The sequence below is a fragment of the Erythrolamprus reginae genome, chromosome 7 (assembly GCF_031021105.1).
Source record: "Erythrolamprus reginae isolate rEryReg1 chromosome 7, rEryReg1.hap1, whole genome shotgun sequence".
Taxonomy (NCBI): domain Eukaryota; kingdom Metazoa; phylum Chordata; class Lepidosauria; order Squamata; family Dipsadidae; genus Erythrolamprus; species Erythrolamprus reginae.
The window spans coordinates 82,034,613-82,060,843 of record NC_091956.1 but is presented as its reverse complement, the minus strand read 5'-3'; the positions used below and the strand labels follow the sequence as shown (position 1 = coordinate 82,060,843).

General features: G+C 39.9%; 1 protein-coding gene across 1 annotated transcript in view; it reads right to left on the bottom strand.

Moving 5' to 3' along the window:
* UNC5C (unc-5 netrin receptor C) overlaps window positions 1-26,231 on the bottom strand; it is a 347,816-nt gene that overhangs the window by 89,738 nt on the left and 231,847 nt on the right. Inside the window, exon 3 of the mRNA XM_070757995.1 lies at window positions 15,033-15,176. Coding sequence (XP_070614096.1) covers window positions 15,033-15,176 — 144 coding nt within the window. The remainder of the gene's footprint in view (window positions 1-15,032; window positions 15,177-26,231) is intronic.

Genomic DNA, 26,231 nt, shown 5'->3' with positions numbered 1-26,231 from the left:
CCCTTAGACTCTCCACGATTGACCTCTCCAGGTTCCTTAGAGGTCAGTAAGGGACGTGCATAAGTGCACCAGTGTGCCTTCCGTCCCCTGTCCAATTGTCTCTCCTTATCTCATTTATCTTTTCTTCCTTTCAAATTTGTTCACCTACACTTTTATATCTTTTCTTCTATTCATTTCTTTACTTATATTATTACATATCTATTCTCTTCAATGTGTATTATGTATTGGACTAAATAAATATATAAATAAAATAAAATTGTACCTCTAGGACCACTACATGGATTTCAGTTCTTTTAAGTTTTGTGAGGCTGCTTTTTGTATACAGTATTTTTATACAAATATTGTATACAAAATGTAGAAGATAGGAAAGAAAGTAATTAAAGGAAAGGAAAGGGAAGGAAGGAAGGAATGGAGGGGAGACATCACTTAGAGAAACTAAGAGGGGCTGCCAGATCCCCCCTCCCCCATTGACTCAACCACAAGGGAAGAGGAGGAGGAAGAAGGAAGGAAGGAAGGAAGGAAGGAAGGAAGGAAGGAAGGAAGGAAGGAAGGAGACCAATGTATCCTCTATTTTTTTTTGTGTGTGTGTGGGCAGAAAAGTATAGTGTATGAGTGGCAGTCCCTTTGGGACTGGGCAGCATAGAAGTATTAATTAATTAATTAATTAAAAGGGGGAAAAATTCCCTTCTTTTTTATTAAAAGAAATTAATAATAAAACAAAACCATGGACATGGAATAGAATTGTAGTTCAGTAGATTGAACTGACATAGGCCGGAATGTGATTGATGCAGCCTTTCCTAATTAGAAAAGCACCAAGCATTAAGGTGATGTGATGGCCATGTACCAAGAAAATGTAAAAGGAGCATTTTTAATGAAAGATTCCCATTATACTCTGCTATGACTAGCTTATTAATAATGGAGAGTGGAATCTTAGACAATATGCTTTGCTGCTACTGCTCTGCACTTAGCTATATAGGAATGAATTCCAGTTATTGCTTGTACCAAATGAAGTAAGAGATGGGGAGGGAAGATATAAGGACCAAGGCAGTTTGAGGGTAAATTGCTCTTTGACTTTTTTCTTTAAACTGGAGGTGTTTATATCTGTTTATCTTATATGTCTTTTGTTCACTTGAAAAATTGACAAGCGAGAGTACAGTAGTCCCTCACCTATCACTGGTGTTACGTTCCAGACCTGGCCGCAATAGGTGAAATCCGCGATGGGGAATTTATCGACTGATAGTACTTATTTAAGTATTTATATTGTAATTGTTTGGTAAGTTTTCATTGTTTTAAGTGTTTATAAACCCTTCCCACACAGTATTTATTTTAGATACAGTATTTAAATACAGTATTTACAATTTTATATTTTTATTTTTATTTTTAAAAACCTGCCGATCGAGTTCGGCGGGCTGTTTAAATCTGCCGATCGGCTTCCTCAGAAACCCGCGATGAAGTGAAGCCGCAGTCGGTGAAGCGCGGTATAGCGAGGGACTACTGTAGATTCCTATATACAGATGAACACAGCGCATGTGAGGCACTTACAATCAGGTATTTAGTTTATGGTTTGCTTTTCGAACTTCTTTTAAAAAGTTAATTGAAAATAATTTCTTAGCCAGTCATTTTTGAAATGGCACACGGCCATTTTGCTTTGTGTGTATGAATCCAGAAGGCACTGGACAAAGTTGATGGGTGTAATTATTGTTAACAAAGGGATGACCTCAGGTCTCGTAATTTTTTTTATTTTTTTATTTATTGTTAGAGTTGAAAGGGACCATGAAGGCCATCGAGTCCAACCCCCTGCCCAAGCAGGAACCCTATAGTACATCAGTCAAGTGGCAGTTCAATCTTCTCTTAAAAATGTCCAGAGTGTTGGAGTTCACAACGTCCGCTGGTAGGTTGTTCCATTGGTTGATTGCTCTGACCGTCAGGAAGTTCCTCCTTATCTCCATGTTGAATCTCTCCTTGGTCAGCTTCCAGCCGTTGTTCCTCGTCCGGCCCTCTGGTGCCCTGGAGAATAAAGTGATCCCCTCCTCTCTGTGACATTCCCTCGTATACTTGTAGACTGCTATCATGTCTGCTCTGGCCCTCCTTTTCTCTAGGCTATCCATGCCCAGTCCCCTCAGTCTCTCTTCGTAAGTCTTGGTTTCCAATTCCTTAATCATCTTGGTTTGATTACTTCTGTCAAGTAATTTGATTACTTCTGTCAAGGAAACTCCATGGCAAACCATTGAGACTGAAGGATCTTACCTTATAAAACATTTTTACAGAAACATAAATATCAAATTCACTTGTTATCAATTATAGCCTAATTGACTGCTAATATTTCGTAAAATCACTTATTCTCCTTTTATCATTCCTTTACTTCTCCTTGGGGATTGGCATCTATTATTTTAGTTAATAAAACAATATACCTAGTGTCAACTAGCAATAATATTACTAGTTAAGATGGTTCATTTATTTCCATGCTGCCCATGCTTGGTCAATAACATTTTATTAAGGGTAAAGGTTCTCCTCGCACGTATGTGCTAGTCGTTCCCAACTCTAGGGGGCAGTGCTCATTTCTGTTTCAAAACTGAATAGTCAATCTCGGTGGTCATGACTAAACACCAAAGGTTCACAGAACACTGTTACCTTCCAACCAAAGGTGGTTCCTATTTTTATACTTGCATTTTTACATGCTTTCGACTGCTAGGTTGGCAGAAGCTGGGACAAGTAACGGGAGGTTATTCCGTTACATGTCACTAGGAATTTGAACCACGGAACTGCCAACCTTTCTGTTGTGGTTAGTTCTGGCCCTGCTCCTGCCCCAAAGACGGTGGATGTGGGGGAGACATCCACATGCTGCAGACCTGTTTTGCCCCCGGTGGAATCTGCTGATGAAGGCTCCTCTGACCAAGAAGACATGAGTGACAGGGGGGAGGAGAGTGGGGCAGACAGCTCAGAAGGAGATCAATTATCTAGCTCCTCCTTGGATTCAGAACAAGAGTTAATGATACAGCCACGCATGCGGAGAGCGATGCATAGGCAGCAACAACTGAGAGATTATTATCAAAGAAAATGAGGCCACCTGTGGTTGGGTGGGGCTGTGGTAATTAGTGAGGCTACTATAAATAGCAGCCTGTGGGTTTGGCCATTGTGGAGGATTATCTGATCGTTGTGTTTCGTGACTGCTTTATTGACTTTGACTTTTTGTGTGCTGATTTTTCCCCGCTTTGAAATTAAACCAGGGCAAAGTGTGTGTCACTTTGTGAAAGAAGAAGGACTGTGAATTGCCTCACAGCTGCAAGCTAAGTATCACAGAACTGATAAGGGACTTGTACAAATTACCAGTTTGTTTGGAGACCAGTGCTCTTTGCTATACCAAAAGAGGGCTTAGGTTAAGTGAATTTTCATTATAAAGAACATTGTTTTGAATTTTCAAACGTGTGTGTGTCTGAAATTTGTACCTGTGAACTTTTGGGAGGATTCTACCACAGAGCCCGACAGAACACTTTCTGATCGGCAAGCTCAGTGTCTTAGCCACTGAGCCACTGCATCCCATGATGATACATTAATTTGCAAGTTTGGACAATTCGGAGTAACACTGAAAAATGTACCACTTTGTGGTCAGTTGTCAATAGGATTCAACGTATGTGGACAGTATTCAAACTTAAGTTCAGTCTGTGACATTGGTTAGAAGTGGCCCAACCATCACAAAGAAAAAGAAATTCCCTTGGGTTGCAAATGACAACATAGACAAAGTCCCTTCTTATGCCCCTGACAATCACCTCCATTTTTAATACAGTGGTACCTCGTCTTACGAACTTAATTGGTTCCAGGAGGAGGTTCGTAAGTAGAAAAGTTCGTAAGATGAAACAATGTTTCCCATAGGAATCAATGTAAAAGCGAATAATGCATGTAAATCCATTGGGAAAATCCCAAACTTTAGAAGGGAGGTGAACAGAGGGCAGGGAGGAGCAGCGAAAGGGGGCGGGTGGAGGAAACAAGGCTAGCGGGGTGCTTGAAGAGGCAGCGAAAGGGTGTGTGAGAAGGAAGAAAGGCGAGGGGGGCCGCCCCTTCCTTTTCTTTCTTCAAACACACCCTTTCAGTGCCTCTCCAAGCACTCTGTTTGCCTTGCTTCCTTCACACAAACTTTTTCGCTGTCTCTCCAAGCCGCCCCTCCCTTTTCTTTCTTCAAACACACCCTTTCAGTGCCTCTCCAAGCACTCCGTTCGCCTTGCTTCCGTCACACAAACCCTGGCAACGGAAGTCCTGAGGTGGGGTTTCCAGCGAGGGGAGCCTCAAGGGAATCCCAGCAGTGCAAGAACGGGCGCTTCGGCTAGCAACGGAAGTCGGGAGGCGGGGCATCCCAGCGGCGGTGGCTTGGGTTCATAAGGTGAAAATAGTTTGGAAGAAGAGGCAAAAAAATCTTAAACACCGGGTTTGTATCTTGAAAAGTTAGAAGAGGCGTTCGTAAGACGAGGTACCACTGTACTTCCTTTTTTTGGCCAGTGCTTAGCTAGCAGCAATTTTACTTTCTCCAAATACTTTCTTTCATAATATAACGGACAGCATTTTTCTGTATGTATGGCCCAAAATGCAACTAGTACAAATACACCAGAAAATGTACAAATATTCTAAAGTATGTGTTGTTCTGTCCCCATGATACATCTTGGTGCACTGCGGCATCCATTGCTACAACCAGCCAGCAGTGCCAACAGAAAAACGAACAACCAGCAAGAAATTGGAGGGCAGAGCAATTAGCCTGCTGCCTTAAAGTGTGTAGTTGGAACTGTTCTATATTAGCTTAATTTGCTGTTGAATTTATGTCCTGCTGCCAGCCATCTTGGGTTAAAGGGCTGGATAGAAACTAATCAAGGAGAGAACCAACCTAGAACTAAGGAGAAATTTCCTGACTGTACAATTAATCAGTGGAACGGCTTTCCTTCAGAGGTTGTGGGTGCTGTGTGACTGCATTTTTAAGAGAATGGACAGACAATAGTGCAGTGATGGTGAACTTTTGTGTACTATTGCGCATACACAAGTGCCCACATCCATAATTGAAAAGTGTTCGGAAACTTCAGATCGTGCAGAATGCAGCTGCGAGAGCAATCATGGGCTTTCCCAAATATGCCCATGTTACACCAACACTCCGCAGTCTGCATTGGTTGCCGATCAGTTTCCGGTCACAATTCAAAGTGTTGGTTATGACCTATAAAGCCCTTCATGGCACCAGACCAGATTATCTCCAGGACCGCCTTCTGCTGCACGAATCCCAGCGACCGGTTAGGTCCCACAGAGTGGGTCTTCTCCGGGTCCCGTCAACTAAGCAATGCCGCTTGGCGGGACTCGGGGGAAGAGCCTTCTCTGTGGCGGCCCTGGCACTCTGGAACCAACTCCCCCCAGAGATTAGAATTGCCCCCACCCTCCTTGCCTTTCGTAAGCTACTTAAAACCCACCTCTGCTGCCAGGCATGGGGGAACTGAGATACCCTTTCCCCCTGGGCCTTTACAATTTTATGCATGGTATGTCTGTATGTCTGTTTGGTTTTTATTATAATGGGATTTTAATTGTTTTTAGTATTGGATTATTATTATATGTTGTCTTATTATTGCTGTTAGCCACCCTGAGTCTCCGGAGCGGTGCGGCATACAAATCCAATAAGTAAGTAAGTAAGTATGTAAGTAATTAAGTACGTACGCATGTACGTACGTACATACATACATACATACCCGAGGAGGGTGAAAACGGCTTTCCTCACCTCCCACAAGCCCTCTGGAGGCTGGAAACAGCCTGTTTCCCAACATCTGGTGGGCCCAGTAGGCTCGTGTTTTACTCTCCCCAGACTCCAAAGACTTCCCTGAAACCAGGGGAGGGTAAAAAAGCCCTCTCCCCCTTCTCCCGGAGGCTCTCTGGAAGCCAAAAATGCCCTTCCAGAGCCTCTTTGTGAGTCAAAAATCAGCTGGCTAGGACACATGCACATTGGAGCCGAGTTAGAGCAAAGACTCGTGTGCCAGCAGATATGGCTCCGTGTGACACCTATGGCATCCGTGCCATAGGTTTGCCATCACTGGGGTAGTGTTTTCTGCTTGAGCAGGGAGTTGGACTAGAAGACCTCCAGGGTCCCCTTGAAATCTGTTATTCTGGATTAAGAACTCCTGAGTTTAACTACATAATCACTGACTAGGGTCATTTTTTTTTTAGTTTAGTTTATGACACAGCTATTTAAAAAATAAATTGTTGAGAGATAATCCCTTCCCCTTATATGAATTTGTGTCTCAGGCAGAAAGGTAGAATATACAGGGAATAAAATGCAGTTTTTATTTAGCCACAAAATATGCTAAAAACCCTTCACGCAGCTTGTATTTCTCTCTCTGTATAAAGATTGTTAGGGCACTGTGCCATTTTAAATTTAGGATGACAAAGAGAAAAATACAGTAATAATTGCAGTAGCATACACAGATACACTGATAAAGAACATCAAGGTAATAAACTAGGAACATTTATGTTTACTGCAGTGAAAGAAAAAGGAATATACTTGGAATAGATAAAAATTTAAGCTAGTTCCTGGAGTGTGGTTTTGGCTCTCTAAAGCATTAATTAAAACTTGAAGTTAGCGTACAAGTTTTTAATCTTCTCGGTTCCCAACACACTAGGTTTATGAAAGTGTCATTCTAAAAACAGCTTGTAATAGTGATGATTTGTTGTTACTGCCTCCTTACAACCTAAACTCTGTTTTGCCTGCTGCAAAAGGTGACACAGGCAGACACAGATAACATTTCTTTTTCTCACTTGCCCACTTTGGAAGGAGTCTCTTTCCTTTCTGTTTATTTCCATCAGCATGGAACAATGTGGTGTAATACTTGAAAGGACACCATTACTCTCCACCAGGTCAGTGATCTACAAACTAAAAGGACTTCTAATATCGACTGGAATAATAAGCACTAATGTCCTTAAAGTACCCATTGGAGATTATCAAGTGAATAATATCCTTTTTAAAGAAAAGGCGTAATTGTGTATTTACAAGGCAGCTTATTGGTTTCTCTCTTTTGTGCACTTAATATGATAATCCACTATTCCACTACATTAACAGACACTGATTAGATATTATTATTATTATTATTATTATTATTATTATTATTATTATTATTTATTAGATTTGTATGCCGCCCCTCTCCGTAGACTCGGGGCGGCTTACAGCAATGATAAAAACAATATATAATAACAAATCTAATAGTTAGATATTAAAATAACAATAATACATTTAAAAAGTCTAAAAAAAAACAGCGGGAAAGTTCGCCAGGAGTCAGCGGAGAAGCGGCGCGCCTGTTTTAAAAGATTGGAGCCGGCCTGGGGGGGTTTTCCAGCAACCCCCGAGCCCCCAACCCGGGCTCAGGGGTTGCTGGAAAGCCCCCCCAGGCCGGCTCCGATCTTTTAAAACAAGTTCGCCAGGAGTCAGTGGAGAAGCGGCGCGCCTGTTTTAAAAGATCGGAGCCGGCCTGGGGGGGCTTTCCAGCAACCCCCGAGCCCCCAACCCGGGTGAAGGGGTTGCTGGAAAGCCCCCCCAGGCCGGCTCCGATCTTTTAAAACAGGCGCGCGGCTTCTCCGCTGACTCCTAAAGCGGGGAAGTTCGCCAGGAGTCAGCGGAGAAGCCGCGTGCCTGTTTTAAAAGATCGGAGCCGGCCTGGGGGGGCTTTCCAGCAACCCCCGAGCCCCCAACCCGGGTGAAGGGGTTGCTGGAAAGCCCCCCCAGGCCGGCTCCGATCTTTTAAAACAGGCGCGCCGCTTCTCCGCTGACTCCTAAAGCGGGGAAGTTCGCCAGGAGTCAGCGGAGAAGCCGCGCGCCTGTTTTAAAAGATCGGAGCCGGCCTGAGGGGGCTTTCCAGCAACCCCCGAGCCCCCAACCCAGGCGAAGGGCGGGCGAGCCGGGCGAAGGGCGGGCGAGCCGGGCGAAGGGCGGGCGAAGGGCGGGTGGCTGGGCGAAGGGCGGGCGAGCGGCGAAGGGCGGGCGAAGGGCGGGTGGCCGGGCGAAGGGCGGGCGAGCGGCGAACGGGTGCTGGGGGGGGCTTCGCCCTCCCGCCAGCAAGAGGGGGAAGACCCAGGGAAGCCGCCCAGCAGCTGATCTGCCCGGCGCCATCTACGCATGCGTGCCCATAGAAAAAAGGGCGAGCATGCGCAGATGGTGTTTTTTTACTTCCGGGTTGCAAAATCGCAAATTAGCCCGTTCGCAATGATCGGGAACGCAATAACCGAGGGATCACTGTATTTGGATTGTTATTATTGTTTCCTGTTTTTCTGTACATGCTGTGAGCTGCCCCGAGTCCTCGGAGAGGGGCAGCATATAAATCCAATTGAATGAATGAATGAATGAATGAAGGAAGGAAGGAAGGAAGGAAGGAAGGAAGGAAGGAAGAAAGATAAATTAAAATCAAGATGGTTGACTGATGCATTTTAATAGTTCCATAATTTGATTCCTTCCAGGTGTGTTGTACATATTCCTCCTAACCTGCGTGCCATCCATGACAACAGATGAGAAGGATATGAGTTCAGGCTCTCAAGTTAGGAATAGCTACTCTATAGTAATATTGAAAAACACAAGACGCAATCATATTTCTGAATTAATCTACTCCATTTAGTAATAGACCATAGGAAGTCTCAATCTTACAAAAACACAGGTTATATATCTGAGAACCACAGGAAGTAAGATTGAAGATTTATTAAATAAAATAATATAGAGTGTTTCTAACAAGTAGCCTCTCTTTTCCCCTCCGGGTTATCTATTTTCTTTTCTATTTATTTTACATTAAGTCTTTCTAATAACCAAGGCATTTCTTTGCCAGTTTAGATCAGATTTTATTTTCCTTTACCATTTCTACTTTAAAGTCATAATTATTAGCAAATATTTTTTCCCTTAAAATGTTCACTTAATTTCCTTCTGGTACCTTTACTGGACTTTACTATGACAGAAGATGTTTATGAGTAAAGCAAAAGGATATCTTTTATCATGTTCTGCAAAATGTGATAAGAGCTTGGTGAAGTGCCTTTAAGGCAGTGGTAATACAAGGGTGACTAATGAATAAGGATGAAAAACAGACACCTGTCGAACAGGAATTAAATGTACACTAGGAATATACTGCGCTATGTTGCGTTACTATCCAAAAAGCAGATGGATGTCTGCCCATAGTAGACTTTAAGGACTTATTTCTTTCACATGTACTTGTCAGTAATCCTAGTTAAAACTTCTAAAACAAATGCACCACAATTCTACGATAAATTGGAATAGCTTGTATTTGTATTTGTATTTATTAGATTTGTATGCCGCCCCTCTCCGAAGACTTGGGGCGGCTAACAACAATAAAAAAGACAATGTGAACAAATCTAATATTAAAAATAATCTAAAAACCCCCAATTTAAAGAACCACTCATACATACTAGCATACCATGTATAAATTCTATAAGCCTAGGGAGAAAGGAAAATTTCAATTCAACAACTAATTATTATTATTATTATTACTATTATTATTATTTACAAAGCTTTGATTTATTATCTGGATTGAATGTGAACAGAATTGAGATAAAATCATGAAACTTTGACATAATAGACACAGTATCCTATAGAATCTGCAGATCCAGATTTTTCTCTTTTCCTTCTCCACCCAGCCTGAGCTTAGAAAGGCCACTCTGTATTTATAAGAAATCTATCTTTGTAATTTAAATGTTGTGAATGGCCGGTGGTGAGCATCTGCATATTTCACTAAGATTAAGTTTTCAGCCCCAAGCCAACCACTGCTACTGTTTCATTTCAGGCCAAGAGTTTGATCATTTAACAGTAATTATTCTGCCAACATAAATTAGAGGATTTTCACATGGCCGAACTTTCCAAAATAAACAAGTGTAGGTATTTACCTAAAAACAGAAGTCCAAAAAGCATACATTTAAAAATTCAAAACTGCTACTTCTAAAAGCACTTTGAAGTATTTTTATTTGGATTATCCTAGCAATCTTTCTTCAATCCTCCTTTTTAAAAACATAATTTCAAAGATTCCTCATTTTAGTCAGAATGACATTGCTGCTACTGTTATTACTGTTATGGTTGAAAATATTGTTATTATTATTATTATTATTATTATTATTATTATTATTATTATTATTATTAATTAGATTTGTATACCGCCGCTCTCCATAGACTCGGGGCGGCTCACAACACAATAAAACAGTTCATGACAAATCTAATAATTTACAATTTAAAATATTTAAAAAACCCCATTATTAAGCAGACATACATACAAACATACCATACATAAATTGTATAGGCCCGGGTGAGATATCTCAGTTCCCCCATGCCTGATGACAAAGGTGGGTTTTGAGGAGTTTATGAAAGGCAAGGAGGGTAGAGGCAGTTCTAATCTCGGGGGGAACTGGTTCCAGAGAGTCGGGGCCGCCACAGAGAAGGCTCTTCCCCTGGGGCCCGCCAACCGATATTGTTTAGTTGACGGGACCCGGAGAAGGCCCACTCTGTGGGACCTAATCGGTCGCTGGGATTCGTTATAAACCTTGATATTAGGAAGTATTCAACATTACATGAAAGTCCATGAATTGATAGTTGTGTACTGATCAAGCGACATGAAGAGCTAGTGTATCACAAGTAGTGATAATAAGCAACAATTTTTGATATATTCCTGGTTGCCTCAAATCAATCAATCACATTTAAGTGAAATATTTGAAGAACTTCAACATAGAAAGGAGGCTATATCATCCATAAATCTTGCTATAGGCAGCTAATTACAGTCACACCAAGTACCCTGATACATAACCCTGATACATTAGATAACAATAAATAACTTCAATTAAAAATCTAAATATGATATGCTTGGCAAAAAACCAAAGTCAAATACACTCCATCTTTCAGCTGTGGCGAGGGGGGCGTTTGCCCAGGTTCGCCTGGTGCACCAGTTGCGGCCCTATCTGGACCGGGACTCACTGCTCACAGTCACTCATGCCCTCATCACCTCGAGGTTCGACTACTGTAATGCTCTCTACATGGGGCTACCCTTGAAAAGTGTTTGGAAACTTCAGATCGTGCAGAATGCAGCTGTGAGAGCAATCATGGGCTTCCCAAGGCATGCCCATGTTACACCAACACTCCGCAGTCTGCATTGCTTGCCGATCAATTTCCGGTCACAATTCAAAGTGTTGGTTATGACCTATAAAGCCCTTCATGGCATCGGACCAGAATATCTCCGGGACCGCCTTCTGCTGCACGAATCCCAGCGACCGGTTAGGTCCCACAGAGTTGGCCTTCTCCGGGTCCCGTCGACTAAACAATGTCGTTTGGCGGGACTCAGGAGAAGAGCCTTCTCTGTGGAGGCCCTGACCCTCTGGAACCAGCTCCCCCCAGATATCAGAGTTGCCCCCATCCTCCTTGCCTTTCGCAAGCTCCTTAAAACCCACCTCTGTTGTCAGGCATGGGGGAATTGAAATTTTCCTTCCCCCTAGGCTTATAGAATTTATACATGGTATGCTTGTTTGTATGATTGGTCTCTTAAAATGGGGGTTTTTTAGATTGCTTTTTAATATTGGATTTGTTACATTGTTTTCTTCATTGTTGTTAGCCGCCCCAAGTCTTCGGAGAGGGGCGGCATACAAATGTAATAAATAAATAAATAAATAAATCCATAATTTAACATAGTTTGGTTTTTTGTTTTTTTTAAAAAAACCATTTCAGCATTTAAAATAACGTATGCAGCATTTTTCAATTTGTCTTGGACTCATTACTACTACTTTAAATGAATAGTTATTTTGACATTTAACAGTCAGAAAGCTCCGCAGAGGCTAAATATGTGCTTGTTGCCAAAAACATACTCTCAGTAAAATGCTAGAGCTTGCATCTTTTACTTAATAAATACTTATAGAATTGTTATTGGGAGATATGGAAGCATAGTGAACGTGAAGATGTTTATCCATTTTGACTTAAATATCACAGAAACATTACATATATACATCCAGCAACAAGTCTTACTAAAGTCATGGTTTTAGTAGAAAAAATGATTGATTTACTGAACATGAGGTATATCATGCAAATTTGTTCTATGAAGTTACTTTCTGTTCTATAACATTTGTTCTCTGTGCTATGAAAAATCTGTAAAAAGCACTTTTTTTAATATCAGTGCAGATATTCCTAGCCAGCCTTCTGCTTTTTATAAGTGCTATAAAATAATAATAATAAAAAAGCTAAAGCCCCAGAAGCTATTGAGATAGAGCACTGAGCTACAGTACTCTTTTCAAATGTATTCAGTGGTAGCAACTTATATGCTGATTGCCAATGCTGTCTCTTCATTGCTCTTCATAAAAAAATAATATTCCATAAATCTGGAAAATATATGGTTAACAGAAGACCAAAAAAATGCACTGCTGATTCAGGTTTTTAGCTGGAAAAATGAAGTTTGTTAAAAAATATGCTGCGTTGAATAGCATCAGGACAACTTGTCAAGTTAACATATTTTAATTTACCGTAAATATGGTTGACTTCCATTTACTAGAAAAAGGGCAGAATAGATGAAAAGCAACTCTTATGCAACTGATGGACCAAAATGCTTCAATAAGAGTAAACATGATGGTGTTAATTCATCTGTGAAAGTCATTTCTAAATGTGCCACCCAAGTTATAAAACATGTTGGTCTGGCTTGTAAGTTTAGGATTTTTTAAATAAAATTTATCCATTTTGGTATTGGGTCAAAAAAACTATGTACAGCGTTCCCTCGATTTTCGCGGGTTCGAACTTCGCGAATAGCCTATACCACGGTTTTAAAAAAATATTAATTAAAAAATACTTCACGGTTTCCCCCCCTATACCACGGTTTTTCCCACCCAATGACGTCATATGTCATTGCCAAACTAATAATTTTTGCAAATAAATAACAAAAAAAATAATTATTGTTAATAAATAATTATGTTTATAAATATCAGGATCACTAAGTGTCTTATTCAATGGTGAGTACCAGTAATAATGGTGAGTAAATGGTTGTTAAGGGAATGGGAAATGGCAATTTAGGGGTTTAAAGTGTTAAGGGAAGGCTTGTGATACTGTCCATAGCCGAAAATGGTGTATTTACTTCCACATCTCTACTTCGCGGAATTTCGACTTTTGCGGGCGGTCTCGGAATGCATCCCCCGCGGAAATCGAGGGAACACTGTAATCACTTTTTTACCTTAATTTCCTACCGGTAATCAGTTGTAAGCTGTCAGTTGTCACAACAAAAATAAAACAAACCTATACACGAAACAACAAAATCCCCAACTTTAAGCATTAATTAGAAATTAGAAATTAGGATTTAGTAGATGATATTGAAACAAAGCATGTTTCTATTTCAAAACTCTTTATGTGTCTTAGGAATTCTTGTTCGTGAATTATTTTAATAGCTTTTATAGTGTTTCATGGAAAAATTGTACGTTCTGATAAAAGGGTTCTGGAATTTATTCATAGAAGTACAATTCTCTTTCACTAAAATGTCAGGCTAAATGCCAGACTGATAGTTCCCAGTGAGCATTCACCAAAACTTGTTTATTTCACTTCCCCAAAGGCAAAGAGAGGCTGACTCTGAGTAATGGCTCTGGCTTTCATTGTTAAGTCAGAGTAAACTCATTTTATCCACATGATGCTAGAATGAGAATCTCAAGTGCAAATACTGCTTTAGAAGAGAGTCTTGTCTTTGAAAATTAATGGAAATTAAATATTTGTATAGTATGGTGAGTATCTGTGTTTCTGTTCACGTTGAATAATGCTGCAGAAAGCAGGGCAGAACAGAATAGAAGAAATAATATTTACTTATTTATTTATTGGATTTGTATGCCACCCCTCTCCGGAGACTCGGGGCGGCTAACAGCAACAATAAAAACAGTGTACAATAGTATTCTGATGTTAAAAACGATTAAAAACCCATTAATATAAAAACCAAACATACATACATACACACCATGCATAGAATTGTAAAGGCCTAGGGGGAAAGAGGATCTCAATTCTAATCTCTGGGGGGAGTTGGTTCCAGAGGGCCGGGGCCGCCACAGAGAAGGCTCTTCCCCTGGGTCCCACCAAGCGACATTGTTTAGTTGACGGGACCCGGAGAAGATCCACTCTGTGGGACCTAACTGGTCGCTGGGATTCGTGCGGCAGAAGGCGGTCCCGGAGATAATCTGGTCCGGTGCCATGAAGGGCTTTATAGGTCATAACCAACACTTTGAATTGTGACCGGAAACTGATTGGCAACCAATGCAGACTGCAGACTGTTGGTGTAACATGGGCATATTTGGGGAAGCCCATGATTGCTCTCGCAGCTGCATTCTGCACGATCTAAATATACTATTAAGATGGATGTAAGTTAAGGACCTTTTTGAAATCTTATTCTATTCTTTATTTAAAGCAAAGTAGACTGTTCTCCACATTTTTTTTCCAACCTATTAAAAGCAGTGTAATGAAATGATTACACAGATCTAATCTACTACCATGGATTGCATTTGTGCTGTCAAAAGCTTTATTTGGATAAAATAACTATTTGGTTGACTGCAGACAGTTTCTCTAGATGGAAGGCCATTAGTCACACCACACTTCAGTTCTGACAGATTAATGGACCTACATGGTGCAACTCTAAAGTTCATGAATCCATCAAGAGAAATAAATATCCAAAGTTGAATTGTGAATTTGAGAATTTATTCATTTTCAGCACTAAAAATAGTATTCACAACATGTTTAACAATCAGACTTATTCCCACTTTTTGCAATTTATGGTACATAAATATGAAGAATCAAGTGACTACACTGATTCTTAGTTTTATTGCCAAGTAGTGCAATGTTTTTCAAAACTGAAACAACATTTATCTTTTGAATGACTTGACAATCCTACATTTGTCAGTAGGGACAGCAGCAAAAAACCAGCAGAAATGGCTTCCAATATTGTTCACACGATAAATTCTATGCATTTCATACTTTCACCTTTGTCACATTAATAATTCAATTCAGCTAAAATTTTTGGAAGAGCTCGGCAGAAGGAACTACTTACATGCAATGCGGACATAGGCCTTTCTACTCTTGGTTGTACCTGCGGAACTCCAAGCCACACACTGGCACCAGTAATCTTCCGGTCCAAAGAGTTCTTCCACTTGTTGCCGTGAAATCTCAATGCTTACCTCTCGAACAATGAGTCCTATCAAAACACAATCAATACGTCTGCATTGATTTCAGAATACGACATTTATTAGCAGTGTGCAAGTAACTCATTGGCATGGAAAAGTGAGCAGTTGCATGACAAGGAAGCATTTTGAAGGGCACCTCTGAAACACACGGACTTTTTTAAGACTGAAAGCTGCTTCTGATATTGAAAAAGAACAGAGGAAGTGAAAGTCTTTGGGAGATCCTTTCTCAAACTTCAAGGGATCCGTTGGAGGAAGGATTCCACAGAGTTGCCTTTTCCGGGTCCCGTCGACTAAACAATGTCATTTGGCGGGACCCAGGGGAAGAGCCTTCTCTGTGGCGGCCCCGGCCCTCTGGAACCAACTCCCCCCAGAGATCAGAATTGCCCCCACCCTCCTTGTCTTTCACAAACTTCTCAAAACCCACCTCTGCCGTCAGGCATGGGGGAATTGATATATCTTCCCCAGGCCTATATAATTTATGTGTGGTGTGTTGTGTGCATGTTTTTTAAATTATGGGTTTTTAACTTCATATTATTAGATTTGTATTGTACATTGTTTCTATCACTGCTGTGAGCCGCCCCGAGTCTACGGAGAGAGGCAGCATACAAATTAAATAAATAAATAAATAAATAAATAAATTTCTATGTTGCAACAGAACACTGACCAGGACAACTGTTACAAAGAAGTCTTCAGAAGGACACAAATACAGGGGATAGGAGACACTTGGGTCTGCAGGTTGTCCATTTCTAGGAACATGATTCTGCTACTGTACCTGTGCAGTAGCAGAATTGCACTGGACTCCGCTAGCACTCAGAGGCATGACCATTCTAGGTTTGCCATCTCTGTTCTAAACCAGATTACTTATAGGACCGCTTTCTGCTGCATGAATCCTAGCGACTGGTTAGGTCCCACAGAGTTTGTTTGTTTGTTTGTTTGTTTGTTTATTAAATTTGCATGCCACCCCTCTCCGAAGTTGGCCTTCTCTGGGTCCTGTCGACCAGACAATGTCGTCTGGCGGGGCCCAGGAGAAGGGCCTTCTCGGTGGCAACCCCAGCTCTCTGGAATCAGCTCCTCTAGAGATTCGCATTGCCCCCACTCTCCTCGCCTTTATCAAGAGTCTTAAGATCCATCTATGTCGCCAGGCATGGGGCAGCTAGACTATGTCCCCCCTCCCTACCCATTAAATGTTATGTGTGGATGTGACCAAGTTAATTGACTGCTTTTTAATATAATGGGATCTTAGCTGATAGTTTTAACTAATTAGATTTGTATACATATTGTTTTTATATTTATCCTGTGAGCCGCCCTGAGTCTTTGGAGAAGGGCGGCATACAAGTCTTAATAAATAATAATAATAATAATAATAATAATAATAATAATAATAATAATAATAATAATAATATCATCAATGTGATGAGAGTCTTCAAGAGCATTCCCTTCCTTTGATGGGAATGGAAGAATTTCATTTCTACTTGTTTGGTGGAAGGGATCTTATCATATGTTTTCTGACAATTTAACACTTGCAAACTTCCTATAAGAAAGCTAAATAAATCAATATTTAAATGTATTCTTTGCTTGCTCTCATATTATATGAAGCAAGCAAGGAAATACTTCCCTTGCTTGTGTATTTTGTTGCATGCCTGAGTGAATGTGCCAGATGAGTAATTCATGGTCCCTAGGTAGATGATACAAGCCAGAACTACTTGGACATATGCTCTGGAGCCTACGAATCAAATGTTTTAGGTCACAATTTAACCTTAAGCTATTTTAGTCTGTGTTAGCAGGTCTCCCCCCCCCCCCCTTTTGTACAAGGGTTTCTTATTCGGAGTTCAGGAGTCAAGTTTTGTTGCCCCTGGCTCCAAAGGCAAAGAGCCTGCCTAAAGTCTGCCTTTGCAGTGTGAAAATTGTGTTCTGCAAAAGCACTAATTACAGAAAGCACACGGTGTGAAGCGGACGATTGTAGAATTGTTAAAAGCATCACAATCCACATAAATGTGTTGGCATTGAATGGAAAATGTCTCCAGTTCATAGGCTACAGTGGCCACAGAAGTGGGAATAAAGATTATTACGGTTGACAAAAGAGGGAAAAAAAACAGGAATGCATTCTGAAATCTGCCACTTCCCATAACACACACACACACTATATAAGCTAGCTACCTTCCTAACAACTAAGTCCAAAAATCTAGATGAAATGTCAGGAAAAAATAGGGCAATAAAGCAATTAATGTAGCAAACTTCCCACCAAATCTTTATCAGAATCAGAAATCTTATGACATTTTCAGCCTTGTAAAATACTGTTGTCCATTGGCCTCTGTTTCATGGAAGTTGCATGGAAGAAGCTTTAGGAGTAAGGTTTGATACACATTTTAGAGTTATTCACATTCAAAAAGATATACAGTATTTATTAGTAAAAATGCCTTAAAGAACTAATGAAGTTGGGGGGGGGATGGCAAGTCTGATTGAAAGGAAAAATAATTTTCTGGCATTAGATTTTTGTTCCCCAGGAAAATACATGTATTGAATATCATTTTGGTTAAAATAGATGTAAAAATACATGTAAAACTACACAAAAGGGTGCATTTACTGCACGAATCCCAGCGACCAGTTAGGTCCCACAGAGTGGGTCTTCTCCGGGTCCCATCAACTAAACAATGCCGCTTGGCGGGACCCAGGGTAAGAGCCTTCTCTGTGGCGGCCCCGGCCCTCTGGAACCAACTCCCCCCAGAGATTAGAATTGCCCCCACCCTCCTTGCCTTTCGTAAGCTACTTAAAACCCACCTCTGGCGCCCGGCTTGGGGGAATTGAGATTCCCTTTCCCCCTGGGCCTTTACAATTTTATGCATGGTATGTCTGTATGTATGTTTGGGTTTTTTTTATATTAATGGGTTTTTAATCATTTTTAGTATTGGATTATTATTGTACGCTGTTTTATGATTGCTGTTAGCTGCCCCGAGTCTTTGGAGAGGGGCGGCATATAAATCCAATAAATGAATGAATGAATGAATGAATGAATGAATGAATGAATAAATAAATACATTTTAGTTTGACTACCTCAGAAACATAGACATTTTATGCATCATTTAAGAGATGGATAATTACAAATCAGTTGCTATTTGAACAAAAGATCAGACCCAGGTAATGATACAAAATATTCTATAGGGCAGTGATTTTCAACCTTTTTTGAGCTGCGGCACATTTTTTACATATACAAAATCATGGGGCACATTGAGCGGGGGGGGAGTGGGTGGGGGATAAAAAAAGTTTGGACAAAAAAATTCTCTCTCTCTCTCTTCCTCCCTTTCGCTCTATTTCTCTCCCTCTTTCTCTCTCTTCCTTCCTTCCTCTCTCTCCATCCCTCTTCCTTTCTCTTCCTTCCTTCCTCTCTTTTTTGCTCTTTCTATCTCTCCCTCCTTCCCTGCCTCTCTCTCTCTCTCTCTTGCTTTCTTTCTCTCTCTTTCTCTTTCTCTCTAGCTTGCTTTCTCTCTCTCTCTCTTTCTCTCTCTCTCTTGCTTTCTTTCTCTCTCTCTCTTGCTGAGCTTCGCGGCACACCTGACCATGTCTCGCGGCACACTAGTGTGCCACGGCACACTGGTTGAAAAACACTGCTATAGGGTACTAGTTAATTCACCTATTTTTCAAGAAGGTTAATCTAAAATAGCCTTAAATTTACTACAGTTCATAGCTGGATCGTGAGATTTCTTTGCAGAACAATTGTATTGTGAGAACGTGACACTGTTAATAATATTAGGCAGGCCACACTTCTGTGTAAATCACAGGCACCTTTATTTTATGCCGTTTAACTTAATTGCTGGATTTGAATTTAAAATTCAGGCAGTTGATACAATATAAGCACTTCTTTATTTAAAATTAGGCTCTACTCAAAGTCAAACTGACCACGTGCAATTCACAATATAAATGCAATAATTTATGCAAAATGAAACAATATGGGATCCAGATTTTTTTTAATGTCCCCGTAATCCTTTTTTATTGGGATGGAGTAATTGTTATATTTATACAATTTCACAATACACTAATATTGCAGGTTAGCATGAACTCTGTTAAAAACAGTGACAATTTCAACTGTAACACTGACAAGAACAAGAGAGACTGAAACAGCTTTCGGCAACAACTTGTGGAATCATCATCAGCCTGGGGTCACACAATGTGATACAACACAATGTGCACCGTTTGGACTTGGACTTATTGTGTTGCTGAAGCCAGCCATGATGTTATTTTAAAGACTATTTTTATGACTTACCACACTACAGCAATAAAGTTCATTATGGTTTATTCAATTGACTTAATACAAATTATGTGAACACAGCTTGTTACATCTTGTTCGGTTGTGGCTTTTGTTGCATTTCATTTCCTTTTTTCTTAAAACAAACAAATAAATCAACAAAATTTATTATTCTTGGCATTTTATCCTTCAAGCTGTGAACTATTTTGCATAAATAATACTTCACAACAGCATTTTGTGAAATTAAAACACTCAAAGTGTACTGCTGTGATTTAAAGGAAGCAGCACAAGAAAAACGAAAGGAATATACAATGATACCTCGTCTTACAAACGCCTCGTCATACAAACTTTTCAAGATACAAACCTGGGGTTTAAGATTTTTTTGTCTCTTCTTACAAACTGTTTTCACCTTACAAACCTACTGCTGCCACTGAGATGCTCCGCCTCCGGACTTCCGTTGCCAGCGAAGCGCCCATTTTTGCACTGCTGGGATTTCCCTGAGGCTCCCCTCCATGGGAAACCCCACCTCTAGACTTCCATGTTTTTGTGATGCTGCAGGGGAATCCCAGCAGGGGAGTCCCAGCAGCGCAAAAACAGGCGCTTCCCTGGCAACAGAAGTCCGGAGGTGGGGTTTCCCAGCGAGGGGAGCCTCAGTGAAATCGCAGCATTGCAAAAACACAGAGGTCTGGAGGCGGGGTTTCCCATGGAGGGGAGCCTCAGGGCAATCCCAGCAGTGCAAAAACGGGCGCTTCGACTGGCAAAAGGGGTGAATTTTGGGCTTGCACGCATTAATCGCTTTTCCATTGATTCCTATGGGAAACATTGTATTGTCTTACAAACTTTTCACCTTAAGAACCTCGTCCCGGAACCAATTAAGTTTGTAAGACAAGGTATCACTGTACAGTATATTTGAAAAAGCCTAAGAAGGCGTGCTTTCCTCTGAAAAACTATTTCAACTCCAAAAACAGTCCCAGAGATGTCCCCTTTCTTCTGTTCAGAGTATGGTTATATTTAGAACTGCAGTTGTGTCTCAGTTAATGCTTTTTACCTATACAGTGTTCCCTCAATTTTCGCGGGTTCGAACTTCGTGAAACATCTATACCAGTTTTTCCAAAAATATTAATTAAAAAAATACTTCGCGGTTTCCCCCCCCCTATACCATGGTTTTTCCCGCCCCATGATGTCATATGTCATTGTCAAACTTTTGTCTGCCTTTAAAAACTTTTTTTTAAAATAAACTTTAATAAATAAACATGGCGAGTAATAATCTAAATGGTTGCTAAGGGAATGGGAAATTATAATTTAGGGGTTTAAAGTGTTAAGGGAAGGCTTGCGATACTGTTCATAGCCAAAAATGGTGTATTTACTTCCGCATCTCTACTTCGCGGAAATTCGACTTTCGCGGGCGGTCTCGGAACGCATCCCCCGCGAGAATCGAGGGAACACTGTATTCCCAGAATTACCTTTAAAAGGTAAGAGCAAAATTCAATAAGAATCATCGTATGGCTACAAACTTGATCCCTAACTATGTTTGTAAATTACCTTGCTATTCTTCCCATGCAGATTGCAGTTTCTAATTATTTGCTCAAGACAAAAAACAGACGGACAGATGGTCCATAACAACAGCATTACGATGTCTTAAATATTCCACTATCTGCTTTTTGTTGGGGTTATTTCAGATTATTACAACAAGAAACAGCATTTTAGTGTTTTTAAGCACTAGTTGCCTCCTAGCAGTTACAAATTATCTCTCTTCTCTTCCTTGGTGGGCTCTTTCTTGTTAGAAATTTTCAATCGGAGGATTAAAAAAAAAATTGTTGCTTAAAGTTGCCCTTAATACTCTGTCGGTAATTGGCACATACTACCACGCATGGTGGACATGCCCCAAATCTAAAATTTATTGGAACAATGTAGAAAAATAGCTGAAAGAAATTACAAATAAGGAAATTAGGAAGACACCAGAATTCTTTTATTAGGTATCACGGATATTAAATATAAAAAAGAAGTATATTATTTAATAATTCATATTTTAGTAGCAGCTAGAATTGCATTTGCACAAAAATGGAAAGAAAAGAAAATTCCAAAAGATGAAGAGATTTTTAGGAAAATTATGGAATGTGCAGAATTGGATATGATGACGAGAAGGCTAAATAATCAAGTGGAATCTGAATTTTATAAAGTTTGGGAAAAAGTGTATAAATGTTGGAATCTGAGAAAAAAAGATTATTGAAGAAAAAAAACAAAGTATGAAATAGTAAAATGTATATTTTTGAATACAACTTATAGTGAAATTCAATGAATAACACTATTTCTAATAACTGAGTTTAACAATTTAATCATAATTATATAATCAATAGAAAATGTTTGAAATTTTAGGTTTATTTTTCTTTGCATATTAGTATTGTATACAAACAGATATTTCATCAATAAGTTCACTTTTCTGTATTGATCTAAAGTAGAATTAGCTTTATATTTTTGTATTAGGAAGACTTCTATAATAAGAGGAGCAATGGTAGCTCCTATATATGTTAAATGTTGTTAATTCTGTCTGTCTTACATTTAAAAAAAAAATTCAATAAAAATATTTTTTTTTTAAATACTCTGTGGGTAGATACCGAGTTGAGGTGGCACAGTGGGTAGAGTGCTGTACTGCAGGCCATTAAAGCTGACTGTTAGATCTGCAGGTCAGTGGTTCGAATCTCATCACTGGCTCAAGGTTGACTCAGCCTTCCATCCTTCCAAGGTGGGTAAAATGAGGACACGGATTGTTGTGGCAATAGGCTGGCTCTGTTAAACAGTGCTATTGCTAAGTTGTAAACTGTCCTGAGTCTAAGGAGAAGGGCGGCATTAAAAAAATCGAATAAGTAAATAAAATAAAAAATAAATCCACTGGAATATATGTCCTTGAGAATGTTTTCGATCTGTACACTCTTCAGTTGTGCAACGTATCATCCTACCATCGTCAGTTGTTTTAACAAGATGCATACAGCGGCTATTTTAGAAACCTTGCACACTTGCTACAGTTCCAAAAATCAGCTTTCATTCTGACAAAAAGCCAAATTTCAATAGTAATTAAGGCCTTCAGCTCCAATCAGTATAAAATAGTGAGTGCATCCAATGCTGTGGCTCAGTTATCATGGGTATTTATGATTGGAAAACTTCATGATTTATTCATAGAATTTTATGAAGCTCTTTAGAAAAGCTACACAACGCCTTTTGATTAGCAGTGCTAGGAAGGTGAGCTGTCAGAAGCACCCAAGGCCTGGCTCTGCTGCTGCTTCAACCCACCAAGATACTCATTGCAACGTTAAAGAATTGTTTCATTGCTAGCTTACCTGCTTGTATTTAATTCTTAATGGTGCTTTAAGCCAGTGTTTCCCAACCTTGGCCACTTGAAGATATCTGGACTTCAACTCCCAGAATTCCCCAGCCAGCGAATGCAGTCTAGGACAGTAATGGCGGACGTTTTTTTCCTCGGGTGCCAAAAGAGCATGTGCGTGTGCTATCGCTCATGCACAAGTGCCCACACCCATAATTCAATGCCTGGGGAGGGTGAAAACAGCTTCTTCTGCCCTTCAGAGGCCTTGTGTCCTGTTTCCCAACTTCTGGGGAGCCCAGTAGGCTCATGTTTTACCCTCCCCAGGCTCCAAAGGCTTCCCTGGAGCTGGGGGAGGTAAAAACATATTCCCCCACCCTGCGGAGGCTCTCTGGAAGCCAAAAACGCCCTCCCAGAGCCTCTGTGTGTGCCAAAAATCAGCTGGCCAGCACATACATGCACACTGGACCTAGGGCAATATCTCCGGGACCGCCTTCTGCCACACGAATACCAGCGACCGGGTAGGTCCCACAGAGTTGGCCTTCTCTGGGTCCCGTCGACTAAGCAATGTCGTTTGGCAGGACCCAGGGGAAGAGCCTCTGTGGCGGCCCCGTCCCTCTGGAACCAACTCCCCCCAGATATCAGAACTGCCCCCACCCTCCTTGCCTTTCGTAAGCTCCTTAAAACCCACCTCTGCCATCAGGCAGGGGGAAATTGATTCCCCTGGGCCGTTTCTGCCTTATGTATGGTTTGCATGAGATATATGATTGTTTTTATGTTAAGGGTTTTAAACTGTTTTTTAAATATTGGATTTGTACTGTTTTTTCTTGTTGTGAGCCGCTCCGAGTCCTTGGAGAGGGGCGGCATACAAATCTAATTAATAATAATAATAATAATAATAATAATAATAATAATAATAATAATAATGGCTTGCTTGCCAGCAGATATGGCTCCGTGGGCCACCTGTGGAACCCCTGCCATAGGTTCGCCATCATTGGCCTAGGCTTACCTATACCTGCATTCCTCTATATGTTATGCACGAATCCCAGCGACCGCTAAGGTCCCACAGAGTCGACCTTCTCTGGGTCCCATCGACTAAACAATGTCATTTGGCGGGCCCCAGGGAAGAGCCTTCCCTGTGGCGGCCCCGGCCCTCTGGAACCAACTCCCCCCGGAGATTAGAACTGCCCCAACCCTCCCTGTCTTTCGTAAACTACTCAAGACTCACTTATACCACCAGGCATGGGGGAGTTGAGACACCTTTCCCCCAGGCTTTTTTATACTTTGTTTTATGTTTGGTATGAATGTGCTGCTTGGTTGTTGTTTTTTAAAAAAACCATAATGATAGGGTTTTATCTGTTTTTTAATATTAGATTTGTTCCACTACTATATTGTTTTTATTACTTTTGTGAGCCGCCCCGAGTCTTCGGAGAGGGGTGGCATACAAATTTTATTATTATTATTATTAATAATAATAATAATAATAATAATAATGTAATAATAATAATAATAATAATGGTTAATTAAGTTTATATGTTCTATTTTTCCTCAGTAGAAATGTGTCTGCTAGTTTAAGAGCATAAATCTAGATATTGGGGCAACTTGTCAAAGTCCATGATTTGTTTCACACCATGAAATCATAGTTGTTATTTGAGAAGGGAAATGGGGAGGAAACCGTTCTTCTATGTCCTTACCAGACTTCCAAATTTATGTGTACTTGCTGGGAAAACTTAACATCTTTAGTCAGCTTGGTTATTTTTGCATGCTGAGCGATTATAATACTACACCATTAAACAGGTCTGCTAGGGAAAAAAAGTTATCAAATTGAGCATTCCTTGCACACTATGAAACCGCTAATATGAAAACAAAAAGAAGTTTTTAAAAATGAGATAATTGTTTCATCTAGTGCCTAGCAGATGAGTACTGGCATCAGTCATCCATTTTTATACATAAAACTCACAAATGAATAACTGCCAGTAACCTCTGAGAAAAAAATCCAGGAAATTGCAAATTTGCATGCATTAATAAATTTGCATAAATTCCAACACCAGGGCTCGGAAGCATGTGCTTTTCATTTAAAGTTATGTCATAACAAACTTAATTGCAGGGGATTAATTGTAGGAGTTCACAGAACACTCAACAAGAGTTGCGTACTGTATAAACAGCTAGTAATTAAAATTGTTAATGAAATGCCTTGTATTTTCATTTGAAGCTCTGGTTTGGTTGTTTTCCATGGTGGAAAACAATAAAGGCACAGAATTTGGGAGCACTGGGACTTATTCATCCATCATGTACATCTTTATTTCCAAAATGATGTAAAGACATAACAGAATTTTTTTTTCCTTGGGGAAAGGTCACAGTTAAGATTTCCATATTTATTATCCCAGTATTTCTTAGTGGGATTAGAAAATATTTTTGACTGAAATCAAGCAATGGCATACAAATGATTGCAGACGATGTTGCCATAATGCTTATGTGCATTTGAAGGTTGCCTGCTGTTTTGAAATTGATGCCTACGTATATACTTGAGAAGAATGTTGACTAAGGATGAAAAATGGGGAAGTTTAAAGCATGCACATGCTGGTAGATAGATGGTGGATAATATGTATTCTGTTGTGAAAAATGGATCCTTGTCAACAGAAGTGCATCGTATAATGCTTCAACTCATTTTGTTATATGAAAATGAATATAGCAGGTCAAAAATAAAAGTTGAATGTGTTGTGGGAATTGGGGTATGTTAGAATTATGTTAATATTATATTAAGAAGAGATAAAACAAGAAGAGGTTGGAAGAAGAAGAAAGACATACTGCATGAATGTGCACTGAATACAGAAGAGACCACAAAAGTTTGTTGAGATTCATACACAGGGAATGAATGAAGACTGAATATATCTCTATTTCTCTTTCTCACACACACAAACAACGAAGAAGGAAATATGTATTGGTTAAAAGGAAAAGGAAGGTTAATAAAAGGATCTAAATGATGAGATTCTCAAGGGTTAGATGAGAAGTTTAATAATAATAATAATATATGAATAGTGTATGGATATGACAGAAACAATCATTTACAAGAATGGAAAAAGTATTCAGAAAAAGAGAGTTATTGCTTTATTAGTCTGACAATCAGATCAAATGCAAAACAAAAATAAAATACAGCATAGAAGTCCAGGATAATATGTATAAAAGGAACCATGTATGTTAAATACAAAAAATCAACATACAGGTAAATATATCAACTTTGCAATCTGTTGGACATAATGGATCCTTGGCCGATTACAGTTGGCCGTGTATAGAACATGTATAGAATACACTTAACTATATTTTTCCACCTCTCACTACTTTATATTTTAATTTCTTTACCTTATTGTTCCCTACTTTTTCCCTGTGGTTTTTTCCACCTCCATAATGTTGCTTATCTTGAAACAAAATTGAATGGTAGGTATTATTAATGGTAGGGTGAATTGGAGGAAATGCCCAAAATTTTCAAACATACAATGCTTAGAATGTTCA